This window comes from Ziziphus jujuba, chromosome 4 (assembly GCF_031755915.1).
Source record: "Ziziphus jujuba cultivar Dongzao chromosome 4, ASM3175591v1".
Taxonomy (NCBI): domain Eukaryota; kingdom Viridiplantae; phylum Streptophyta; class Magnoliopsida; order Rosales; family Rhamnaceae; genus Ziziphus; species Ziziphus jujuba.
The window spans coordinates 8,044,624-8,057,727 of record NC_083382.1 but is presented as its reverse complement, the minus strand read 5'-3'; the positions used below and the strand labels follow the sequence as shown (position 1 = coordinate 8,057,727).

Below are 13,104 nucleotides of genomic sequence, written 5' to 3'. Positions count from 1 at the left end.
TATAATAAAGTCGTGGAGCCACAAACTAACTATACAAAGTAGGACCATATGTATTAATGAGGTTAGGAATTTGAATACTTAATTTCTGTGAATGTTTTTTGTTCAAATGAGGATCAACTAGCTAGATATGTGCCATGTGAAAACACAAATTGTCTCGCAATCTATAGAAAAGAATAGTGGAAAATGGTGAAGTTCTTATTACTATAAGTATTATATACACATAAATACAATCTAGAAAGAGGAAATATTTCTAATACAAAGCACGTGCTCCTTCCTCTAATACAACTGTGGGGCCCACACCTAACTCTCCACTAGGTAACAATAGGACCATGAATTTGAATAATTGACGCGGTACAAGTTTTTGGTTCAAACGAGGACCCACTAGCTAGACGTGCACCATGTGAAGCAAAAATTGTGTCTCACAAACTATGGAAAATAATTGTGAAAAACGATGAAGTTCTCAATACTGTCAATATCAATGTAGACAAATTCAATCTGGGAAGAGGAAATATTTATAATACTCCTGTTGTAGCATGGTTTTTTTTACCTGGAAAGATTGTGCTACCGTGATAAAATATATATATATATGTTACAAACTAAGTAAAAGAAAAGAATAAATAACAAAAAAATGGTACAGATATACATAGATGGGAACAATCACAGATTATTTCCTTTCATGTCTCCATAACATCGAGCTTCCACGGAGGATGCCAATCTTGTGTCGAACTGAACTAGGCTTTTCTTACACATGTCGTTAATTTATATATTAAATTAATAGTTTTTGTTTTCCGACGAAATATAAATAAATAGTTCGGCTTTTTAATTTTATAAATTAAAGAGGCCTTTTTTTTAAAAAAAAAGAAAAAGAAAAAGAAAAAAGAAAGCAGGCTTCTGTTGATGAATAACATATAAATTTTATATAAATTAGTAGTCCGCCCATGGGTTAATTTACATGGGTCCGCCTATACTGAGTTTTTTGTTTAAAAAATAAAAAGAAAATTCAATGTTAATAAGAATGAATTTGGAGGATATGAAAGAGGACACAAACCAAACCCAAAGGTGGCCACTAGTGAATGAAAATTTGGTGTCACCAGCGCCGATGGAGCGTGATAGCTCCAACAATACAGTTTTTTTTTTTTTAGGAAAAAATATAAATCAAATAAAAAAGCCCTTTTATACGTTCAAATTTTTGAAATAAATTATTTTTTAACATTCTCTCATAGTAAGAAAGACCGCCACCTTTACTTTCGGTGCCCGAGCCTCCTCCTTCGATATCTCACTATCCATTTCTATATAATTTCTCCCCCCTCTTTTTTAACCACCTTGTCAACCGTGTAATGTCTTTACTGGTTTAGTCCTACTAATTTGTTTCTTGGCTTTGCGTCTTCTCCTTGATTAACTTGCTTCAGTTGTACATGTGTCTTTCCTTTTCCCAGCGGCTCTGTTTAGGGTCCAACGTTCCCTAATCCAAATGCATAATTACTAATTATTATTTCTTACTTTTCTTTTCTTTTCTTTTTTTTTTCTTTTTTTTTCTTACTAGTTTTATTAAGGACTTGACTAAAAATCAACACAAGTGGCTTACTTAGTCAAGATATTTTATAAGCAGTCATATCAACGTATAAAGCTTTGGTGACTTTAATAATCAATTTGTGGTCGCTAAAGTGGCTAACACAGTACTAGGACCGGTTGTTGTCATTTGTCGTTTTCCGGCTCAACAATAGTCTATCAAAAAAATGCCGGCTTAAGGAACAGACCGTACATTTTTAATAATTAATGACTGTTATATGTTAATTATATTACATTTTTATCAAAAAAAAAAAAAAACACTACATTTTTCAATTCAATTTTTTTCATTTATTTTATTTTATTTTTTAATAAATTCATTTATTAAAATTATTTTTTTCATTTACTTTAATTGTTTTCATCATTTTCAGAGTGCTTGTTGATCTGTATGATTTAAAAAAAATTTTAGATATATATAAAGTCATATCCATATCAAATTTATAACAATTTATATAAAAAAAAAATTAATTATACAAATTTGATCATATTGCTATTGGGGTTATGCAGAGATTGCTTATGCATTTGAGGTTTAATTGCTTATTGTTGTTAAGGGTATTCGTTATGTCAAAAGATTTGGATGGAATTTTATTTGGACCTAATGTGTTTCAGATGGTATACCATGATCTAACAACTGTCATGGTTCTACAGCTCCAGGTGGAGAAGATTAAATCTCTTCCTACTTAACAACTTCTTCTCTACTCGATGCTAGAACTACTTCATCAATTTTTTTGGATATGGAGAAGGTTAAAAAGCAAGGATGTAATATTGTATGAAACTAAACAATAGAATTAAAAAAATAAAGGGAAATAATAAAATAATTGAGGGTGAATCCTAATAAAAAAATGAGGCAAATAATATAATAATAAGTGTTTATTGAAAAATTAAAAATAAAGAATGTAATATAAAGAGTATTTTTAGATTATTTTTTGCTTAAATAACCCTCTAAAAGGCCTTTAAATGAAAAATATACATATTTTAGTAAAACATAAATTTTGTCAAGATATAGAGTTGGATGGACCTTCGTACTTTTATTACATGCTTTTTAAAAGAAAAAGGAAAACTGAAGAAGACAAAACAAATCTAGATGCAAAGTGAGAAAAGAAAACCATGAGTAAGGTTGATTAAAAAGCAAGGAGGAGAAAAATTAGATAGAATGACGGAAGATGCAGACGAAACCACATGTAAAGATCTCAATTTTTAATGGGAAAAAAAATATCTAGACAAAATGAGGGAAGATATAGACGAAACCACATGCAAAGATCTTCATTTTTTATGAAAATCGAAAAAGAAAAAAAAAAAGAAAAAAAAGAAGAGGAAAGATCTCCATTATTGCAGCAAATTGAAAAAAAAAATAATAATAAAGCTCAACACCATTTTAAATATTCAAATCATTAAAATTGATTAATTTGTAAAAAAAAAATTATCATTTCCCAGATCTCTAACAAATTCAATTGTAGTTATTTATGATTGCAGCCAAGATAGAAATTAGCGGGTTTCATTTTCCTTAGGAGGACAAAAAGTTGATTTGTAATTATAAAGAGATATTAAACAAATCATAAATACAATTCATTTATTTAAATGAAAATAAATTAATATAAAAAATGAGAGTAAATTAGTGAAATACATAGCTTAAAAGTCAAAAGTGCAAAAACGACATCATCAAAAAAAAAAAATTGTAAAAACAAATAACCAAATGGTTACTGAGTTCACCATTATTGAATGAAAAATGTTTTATGTTATTATATATGACTATCATAAATGATATCCATATGTTTATATGACATTTTAATTGATTACTCATTTACTTTTTTAAATTAGAATTTTAATTGGAGACCACTGTTCAACATTAATTAAGCAACTACTTCTAAAATTCGATTCATTCATAGACTTATTCACTATGGATTAGGAATATTGATTGATTTCTTTGATCTTCTTGTTTGCTCTTTTATATTAAACTTGTATATATACTGCTTCTAAATAAATAGGCCAAAACAAGATAATTATAAGGAGTCGAAAAGCCAAGAAAAAAAAAAGAATGGGGGCGAGGAGACCGGTGGTGCTTGTTCAGCTGATTGGATTTTCATGGTTGATCACTAAAAGTGCACTACCATCATTTGCACTAACCTTAGGCAAGCCTCGTTGTTAAACAGCGGCCCCGGGTTGGGGGGGGTTTGGGGGCACGCGGGGTGAAAAATAAAAGTATACTTCGATTCTATTTACTTTAAAAAAATATTTCCATTATATTAAATAGTTATTATTGTAAAAAAAAGTATACTATGGGTAAGAAAATATTAAAATAGAAAATATTAAAATACAAACAGATAAAAATAAATAAAAATAAAAAATTAGTATATGGGAGATTTTGTGAGGAAAGTATATACAATTGGATTTTGAGGGTTAAATTAATAAACAACAAAAATAAAAAATAAAAAATAAAAAAATTTAAAAGTCGAAAAAATTTGAGGGGTCACGTGCCTTTGGACCTCCATCCATGTAGGAAATCAGTATATCCGCTCAAGTCTAAGTCCTCCTAACTTTTCATTTTGGCCATATCATTAAAGTCCCCTACACCCTGACTTGGAAATTTCTTATTTAAATTGGTGTGGCCGCCATAATTTCTTATCTAAGTTAATGGACTTTTTCTTTTTCTTTTTTTTTTCTTCGAAAGTGAAGGTTGATGTGCCAATAGTACTCGAATAGAAGATATATTATTTAAATATTGATATATTTACTTTTACTGAGAACAATTGAGTTTGAGACCAACAAATCCACTATTTAATCGATCGAAGATTCAGTGTAATGCTCAACACCATTTTGAATATTCAAATCATTAAAATTAATTAATTTTATAACTAGAAATTAATCATTTTCCAGGTCTTTGACAAATTTGATTGCAGTTACTGATTAATGCAACTAAGATAGCAAATATCATGTTCACTTTTCTCAATAGGAAAAATAAAAATAGTTAGATTTGTAAATATAAAATAGGTATTAAGCATATCACAAATATAATTATTTTATTTAAGTGAGAATAAATTAACGAAATGTAAAGCTTAAAAGTCAGATTGCAACTTCATTATAAAAAATAAAAAAAAAATTAAAAAAAATTAAGGAATATCAAAATTAAATATTTCAAAAACTTTTAAATTTTATAATGCTTTTACAAAAAATAAATAAATAAATAAAAACTCAATATACAAAATTAAAGCAACATCAAATCAATATTACTTGTCATATTATTATCCAACTAATAATAATAATAGTAGTAGTAATAATAATAATAATAATAACAATATACTTTATCATCTAGTAATCATCACTAATAAAAAAATAACAAATTTTTTACCGTAAAAGAACAAATGCAACATATATATATATATATATATATGTACACGGTCCTACCCAATGGGGACATAAAAACTCATTTTGGGGACACAAAAGTTAAACCATCAAACTATCCCTGGTTGGTAAGGCTGCTTTAGAAAAAATATATATAAAAAATAAAATAAAATTGCTTATATGTGGGTCCCACATGAATGTAGGGGGAGTAAATTGTAATTTAAATCATTATTTTTAAATAATTTATTTTTAAAATTATAATATTAAAATAATAAAATTAAATTGATTATAGTTATTGATAAATAATAAATTTCACATGAAAATGGGGAAAGACTTGTGGAAAAGGTAAACAACTGTTAAACAATTTGAAAGGGGATTCTATGTCAAATTTTCTTTTTCAAGATTTCAAATTCTTTTGAGACCAATAATTGTCCTCAAACATTACTTGAGCAACTACTACGAAAATTCGATTCACGCATAGATTTATCAATTATTGAATAGGAATTGAATAATTGATATAATTTTCTTGTTTGCTCACTTAATTAAACCAGTATATAATATGATAAAATAGATAGGCCAAAGCAAGTTGATCAAGGAGGAGTCGAAAAGCCAAGAAAGAAAAAAGAATGGGGGCGAGAAGGCTGGTGGTGGTGCTCGTTCACCTGGTTGGATTTTCATGGCTGATCACTAAAAATGCACTACCATCATTTGCACTAACCATAGGCAAGCGTGGTTGTCAAACGGAATGTGGAAATGTAAGCATCCCATTTCCTTTTGGAATTGGATCCACAAATAATTGTTTTCTTGACGATTGGTTCGAAATAGTCTGCGACAACTCTACCTCCTCTCCCACAGCTTACCTCAAACGCACCAATCTCCAAGTCCTCGATATTTCTTTGAACTACCACTACAGCTCGTCACCTGGCGTTGTGAGTAATCAATTTAAATATTACTAGGGATGAAAGAAGCACCATTTCTTTACATAAATGTTGTCTCTTGCAATTATCATTATTTATTTTTATTGTATTAAGCACCATTTCATTTTCACCGGTTCTCTAGCAGAAAGCAGGTATGTCATTATTTTTTTTTATTAAAATATATATATATATATATATATATAAGATTTATATAGTCTTAGATTTTTGGAAAGTGCTGACCGTATTTTTAAATTTTTTGAAATTTCAAGAATTTTATATGAAAAAGTATTAGGGAAAAATATAAATGAAATGAAAATTCATCTTTCATCAGGTTAATCTTTTGGAATAAATGGTATTTTAACATGATATTAGAACCAGAGATCCTAGAAATTCTAGGTTCAAAACTCTATAGTTCCACAAAAAATATATATATATATATATATAAGGATCCAAAAAAACAGTAGGTTCAAAACTCTATAGCTCCACCAAAATATATATATATATATATAAGGATCTAAAAAAAAGTCTAAAAAAATAGATAAACTTTTAGAATAAATGGTATTTCAATAAGAAGCATATCTACAATAAAATTAATATTTATGCATATTAATTATGAAAATAATTTTCACTAACTAAAGCTACTAATGGACTTTTGCCAACAGATTCAGCTCAGAAACCCAATAACTTTTTGGAATTGCACACACAAAGAAACCCGTGAAGCACTAAACTTGACAGGAAGCCCCTTTCTCTTCTCGACGAGTGAGAACATGTTCACCGCGGTGAGTTGCAATGTACGAGCCTTAATGTCTTCACCAAGCTTAGATGAAGTTGAAGTGGTTGACTGCAACTCCAAGTGCTCAACGACAAACCGACTGTTGAAGAATTGCTTGGACAGAGTGAATTGCTGCCAAAGTCCCATTCCTTCTTATGGGATCAAGACCTTCTCTACCAACTTTCAACCCGAGACAGATAAAACATGCAAGTATGCCTTCGTAGTAGACCAAGAATGGTTCATTTCCAAGTTCGACAGTACAACTTTTGATGCCCTTCGCGATATGGATTACGTTCCTGCAACTCTAGAATGGAGCTTAAACAGGTACTCAAAACACCAAATTTACGGAACAAATCTATCCGCTTTACAACTTACACAGTTGTTACGGAACAACTCAATCCGTTGCCTCGGAGATTCTTCCATTTCCTCAGTGAATCAGACAGCAGCACTGTCAGTGCAGCGTTGTTACTGCAAGGGCGGCTTTGAAGGAAATCCGTATCTTTTGGATGGATGTCAAGGTAAAACCTCATCGATCAAAACTTCAACATTGATGGTGTTACTATATAAAATAAGGTTTCATTTTTATAAAGGAAAATTTCTCCTAGACTTTTTCAATTTTATCATAGTTATAGTTAGATTTTATATTTTCTTAAAAATAATTATTTAAATTTCATCTAATGGTTTTTAACAATTAAAAACCATAATTATATTTTTTTACATAATTATTTAATCATCAAATATTGATTTTTAACATTTTTTTTGGTCTTTAATGATAAAATTTAACTAAAAAAACCAATAAATAGATTTATTCTGATAAATATAAAATACTAAAAAAAATTAATAACAATTTTTAATAGCATAATATCTAAATATAATTAGAACAAAATTAAAAAGGTTTAAATGAAATTAACATTTTTTTGAATAATTATAAAATAACTATCATGTAATCATTTATTATTTATGTAAGTTTGATCTCTCGAACAAAAAAATGAAAAAAATAGATGAAACCTAAAACGTAAATTTCATTAAACAAGGGTCACAACACGCACATGGTAATTTGATATTTGCTGTTACTTATGTAACTGATATAATTTACATGTTAGATATCAATGAATGTCAAATTTATCCCCATCCATGTCTCGGAGGTGGAACTTGTGTGAACACCATTGGGTCGTATAAGTGCCGAAGGTCCCAGGTTAAACCTGGCCTTATAGGTATGTCTCCTTTTCTTTTAAATTTAAAATAATGTTTGTTTTTTGTTTTTTTTCCCGACAAAAATTCAAGACATGTTTATATATACTATAAGTAATCAAATGGGAACAATGCAACAGTAAAAATCACTGTTTAATATATGCTTTTTATTCTTTAAAAGGAAATTTTATTATTTTATTATAGAAAATTTATATGACGAATAAAATATTGAGTAGAAATGAAAATAAAATATATGATAAAATAAAGTATAGGTTTCGTTATTGGTCTTGGAGCATCATTGTTTCCACTTATTATTGGCGCACTGTGTTTATACAAATCCATAAAGAAAAGAAAAGCCATTAAACGTAGAAAGCAGCTCTTCAAACAAAATGGTGGTCTATTGCGAACCAGGTTGTTCAATTCAAAAGAGTTACAGAAAGCCACTGACAACTTCAACCTAGACCGAGTTCTAGGTCAGGGAGGCCAAGGTACTGTTTATAAAGGAATGTTGGCAGATGGTAAAATTGTTGCTGTGAAGAAGTCTAAAATAGTTGATGAAGAGAAACTCACTGAATTCATTAATGAGGTTATCATTCTTTCCCAAATTAACCATAGGAATGTGGTTAAACTACTTGGATGCTGTTTAGAGACCCAAGTTCCACTTCTTGTTTATGAATTCATATCCAATGGTACACTTTCCCAGTATATTCGTGACCAAAATGAGGAATTTCTTTTTACATGGGAAATTCGCTTACGAATTGCAACAGAAATTGCTGGAGCTCTTTCCTATTTACACTCCGCAGCTTCCTTTCCCATTTACCACCGAGACATCAAATCATCAAACATACTCTTAGATGAAAAGTTGATAGCAAAAATAGCAGATTTTGGAACTTCAAAATCAGTAGCCATTGACCAAACACATGTTACTACAATGGTACATGGTACATTTGGCTATTTGGACCCTGAGTATTTCCAAACAGGCCAATTTACGGATAAGAGTGATGTTTATAGCTTCGGTGTGGTGATTGTTGAGCTCTTGACAGGACAAAAACCAATTTGTTTAAAGAGGTTAGAAGAAGGACGAAGTCTAGCAACTTATTTCATCATGTGCATGGAGGAGAATCGTTTATTTGATATAGTTGATCCTCAAATCGTCAAGGAGGGAAAAAATGAAGAGATGTTGGGAGTTGCTAACCTTGCAAAAAGATGCTTGTATTTGAACGGAAGTTACCGACCTACAATGAAAGAAGTGGCAACGGAGTTGGAGGCTATTCAGAAGTCAATCAAAACTGTTGCTGATCTACAGAGTTATGAAGAAGTTGAATATGTGAGGACTAAAATAACAGAGCCTTGGGATGTTTCCACCACAATTGGGTCAAACCCGTCTACATCTATTGATGTTGCTTTATCGTTAGACGAACCGCCACTGTTGTCTAAATAAAAATTACTTGTTTACTCTTCTTCATTGTTCATTTTCATTCTCCATTTAGAAAATGGATTTTCATTATTGTGACTTTTACTAGAGATATGTTTAACAAGTTGTTTTAGCCCGACTAGATAATTCGTTTTTTAGTGTTTTTTAAGATACATCTATGTTTCAATTCAAAGAACCTGTATATTAGCACCATCGGACTTAGAGTTTATTGGCTTCTATAAATCAAAGTGTTATAAATGTGAACAGAAAAAAATATTCCTTTATTATAAATATTTAGAACAATAGACATGTTTATGAATCATTAGAAATTTATTTCAGGCGATTTGGATCTTTTTCAAATTTATTATGAAATTTTGAATTTATGTATTCTGTCTGGTTTTTCTGTACGATTTCAGTATGCTTCGTAAGTAAAAATTTCAAAACAGATCCAAAAGAGATTATTTTTATCTGAAAAATTTTATAATTTATCCTAGATATGTATAATATTACTGTAAAAAAATTTGTCTTCAAATTCGTTATATGTTGTCCGTGGTGATTTTCTGAGTTACCTACATCCATTTGTCTGAATTTATTTTCTGGTCCATTTAGTAAAGAATAAAATTCGATTTAAAATAGTTTTCGATCTCTATTTGACCTAATAATTTTTATATTGCATTATTACTATATATAGTTAAAAAAAATTGTAAAATATTATTGCTTTTGGAATTGTATTTTAGTTTTAATGAATTTTTGTATAGACAGGTTTCCCAGTGAATTGCTGATTTTCAGTTTCCTTCAATTAATTACTAAATTTAATTTGACCATATTTTCGATTTTTTTGGCTTTTAAAATTTTATAGTAGTATATATAAGTGTCTAGTTTTAATCTGTAAAATTTCAAATGAATACGAAATTTCATGAAAGAGAAACAATTGAGCATTGAATGAAGGTTTCTGAAAATCTAATAGTTTCAGTATTTTTTTGGTTAACTTTTCAATAAGTTTTGAATAGTTTTTCATTATTATTTTATGAAATTGTTTTAATCACAGTTACTTATGCATGTGTACAATATCCTCATAAATTTTCAGACTTAGATGATATCGTTTGAATAAGGAATTAAATTCATGTTGAGAGACTATTTATGGATTAATAGGTTTTTATTCGACTTTTGGTGATTTGATCTTATTATAAGTTTTTGATTTTAAGATTTAAGGGTTACGCTATGATAATCTTATGGTATCAACTCTTATTCATTTAGTTTGAATTTAAGAGCTTGATATGGGATTTATACGTAAGATATTTATGGTATATGATGGTTCTGTTTTATACTAATTAGAAACTATTGGTATTATTCATAGGTTGTTAATCTTTTGTGGACTTTGCTGATCAAGGTAAGTTATAGACTTTTTAAAACTGAAATCATAGCAAATATATACTTATATTGTTGATTTATTATGTTTTTTGTAAGTTTACGTTTTATGAAATATATATGTATTGTGCAAAGAAATTATTGGATTATTGATATATGTGTTTTTGCTCTGGTTGTTGATATTTAGTAGGCATTTATGGATATATTATGATATGTTTTCGGGTGTTGAGATGAATCATGTAAGGATCTTTCCTAGTGATTTATGGCTCTTTACCTTCGAGTTTAGACGTATTATTTCATGTAGGAGGACCTGCTGATGATCACAGTAGAGGTATGACTCATACCTTTGGATGTGAGTGTTTGTTTTTAAAATTTATGTTTCCCCACTTGTTACATGCCTTACATACGAGTTTATTCAGATTTCTGATTTCGGATTACCAACGGGTAATATTATGTTATAGAAAGTCCTACTAAGTACTTAACAATTAGAGTTTATATGAAAATCATGTTTATATCGTTAAAGATTATTTTCGAAATATTTATTTATTATGATTTTAAATATTTTCTTATTTTATAATTATGAAAAACCCAGTAACTTTAGTGATATTTTTGTTTTATCTTTTGGTTGTCTTTTAAGTATTTAATCATATAAATAAAATGGAGTGAATTGAATTCAATCACCTTGATAGGCTATATTTATTGGTAATATATATATACATACCTGCTATACATTTTGTATAAGATGAATTCATTAGAATTCTATAATTGTAAGTTAATAATTAATTACATAAAAATGAAAACTAATAATATAAAATAATAACATGGAAGTACAACATTATGTAGAATTCGTACTGATAGCATTTAAATTAATAATATTAAGTACATAAAAATAAAAAGATAATAAAATATATTATACTAAATATCAAAAACAATTATATTCAATACAAGATCTTTATGGTTGACATATTAATAATTACATGAAAAATTATTGAGGAAATACATATTTTAATAATTGTTTTCTCACATTTCACATCTTAAAATAAGAACAAGAAAGAGACCAATAATTTTTAGTTACCTAAAAGTTCTATGAGTATTGAGATGATATTTACGAAATATAATGTAATTATAATGAATATTTTATTTTAATTAATAAATTTTTTTATCAAATGTATATTAGTTTTTATATATTTTTATCAATAATAGTTTATTTACAATTATTATCGCTTACTATAAATTTAATTGATTAAGAAAAATTTAATATCTATTCAATATTTTTATAATATTTATAACTAATTTAATAATTAATTATTTAAATAAATTAATACTAAAATTTTAATAAAAAAATTTATTTTTTAAAATAAAATTTTATTATTTTTTAAAATACATTTATATATACACATACATATATGTATATATATATATATATATATATATTACCCTTGGACTGACATGCCTACAAGTAACAATAAAATAGTGTGTGAAATTTTTGTGAGGTGCAAATATCGCCTTCCATAAAAACATTTAATATATGTCACTATTGTTAGTCTTATAGTCAATATCTTTTTCGAGGGCAGTCCTATCCACAACGATGTAAAGTCTGATGACTTCAATTATTAATTTTTCTTATTTTGTCTAGTCTCCAGCTGGTGGAAATCATAAGATAAACCTGCATGGTAGTGCATTTAATTTATCGGATCTTTCCTATCCTATCCTGGCTCATCAATGGATAATTGATACGTCATTTAAAGAATTGTTGCAAGCGTCACTCTTTATTTTCCATCTGGGTATGTTTCTTTTAGCGCTATTCACTTTTGCTTTGTCTGCCATGTGAGGCACTTTCGATAGAAGTGAAAGACTATCCTAACAGAATCTGGAAAAGTAATGATTGTGATTGTCTTGCGTTAAAAAGTAGAGATGAGGATAAGTATTTGAGTATTGTGATTGTCTCGCCGTCAAAAAGTAGAGACGAGGAAAATGAAGGTCAATAAAGAAGAAAAAAAGGGCAGAGGGATTTGGATCATCTGGTAAAAGTAAGATCGGAAAGTTTTCATTGAACCTATTTCACAGCTGATTCAATCTTTTACATCATACCAATTAGAATACAGAGTAAGCTGTACTTTGTTATATAAAGTTTTAGGATTATGCGACAGTTATTAAATTTTAAAATTCTAAAATTATATAAGTTGCACTTTGTCATACGAAGTTTTAATATTATACAATAATTATTAAATTTTAAAATTATAAAATAATTTTAAATTGATTCAATTTTTAATAGTAGTGATAAATTAATGGTACTGATCCCAATATAACATCAGCATTATTGTTGATGTCATAATATTTGTTAGAAATAATTTTTTTTCAAAGAATTTGAATAAATATATTTGTTATTTTTCCACTTTATATTTGTGGTTTTGTATTTGAAAAATTACATTCATTCCTTTTTTATTTAAATTAAAACATCCATAATCATAATTAAATAGTTTTAAATCTAAAACTAGATCAAAAAATAAAAATTAACATAAAATTGAAACTTTTGA

At 28.1% G+C, this 13,104-nt stretch overlaps 1 protein-coding gene across 2 annotated transcripts; it reads left to right on the top strand.

Annotated features, from left to right (window-relative positions):
* The first annotated feature begins 5,372 nt into the window (after window positions 1-5,372).
* LOC107416593 (wall-associated receptor kinase-like 3) lies at window positions 5,373-9,476 on the top strand. 2 transcript variants are annotated; one of them, XM_060816165.1, is made up of 4 exons: window positions 5,373-5,660; window positions 6,485-7,112; window positions 7,698-7,808; window positions 8,058-9,476. In XM_060816165.1, exons 1-4 carry the CDS (start codon window positions 5,532-5,534, stop codon window positions 9,224-9,226), a joined length of 2,037 nt encoding a protein of 678 aa, XP_060672148.1. In that variant the 5' UTR covers window positions 5,373-5,531; the 3' UTR covers window positions 9,227-9,476. The 2 variants fall into 2 exon arrangements, with proteins under 2 accessions (XP_060672148.1, XP_060672147.1); XM_060816164.1 differs by having other exon boundaries at window positions 5,381-5,834; window positions 8,058-9,473.
* The last annotated feature ends 3,628 nt before the right edge of the window (window positions 9,477-13,104 follow it).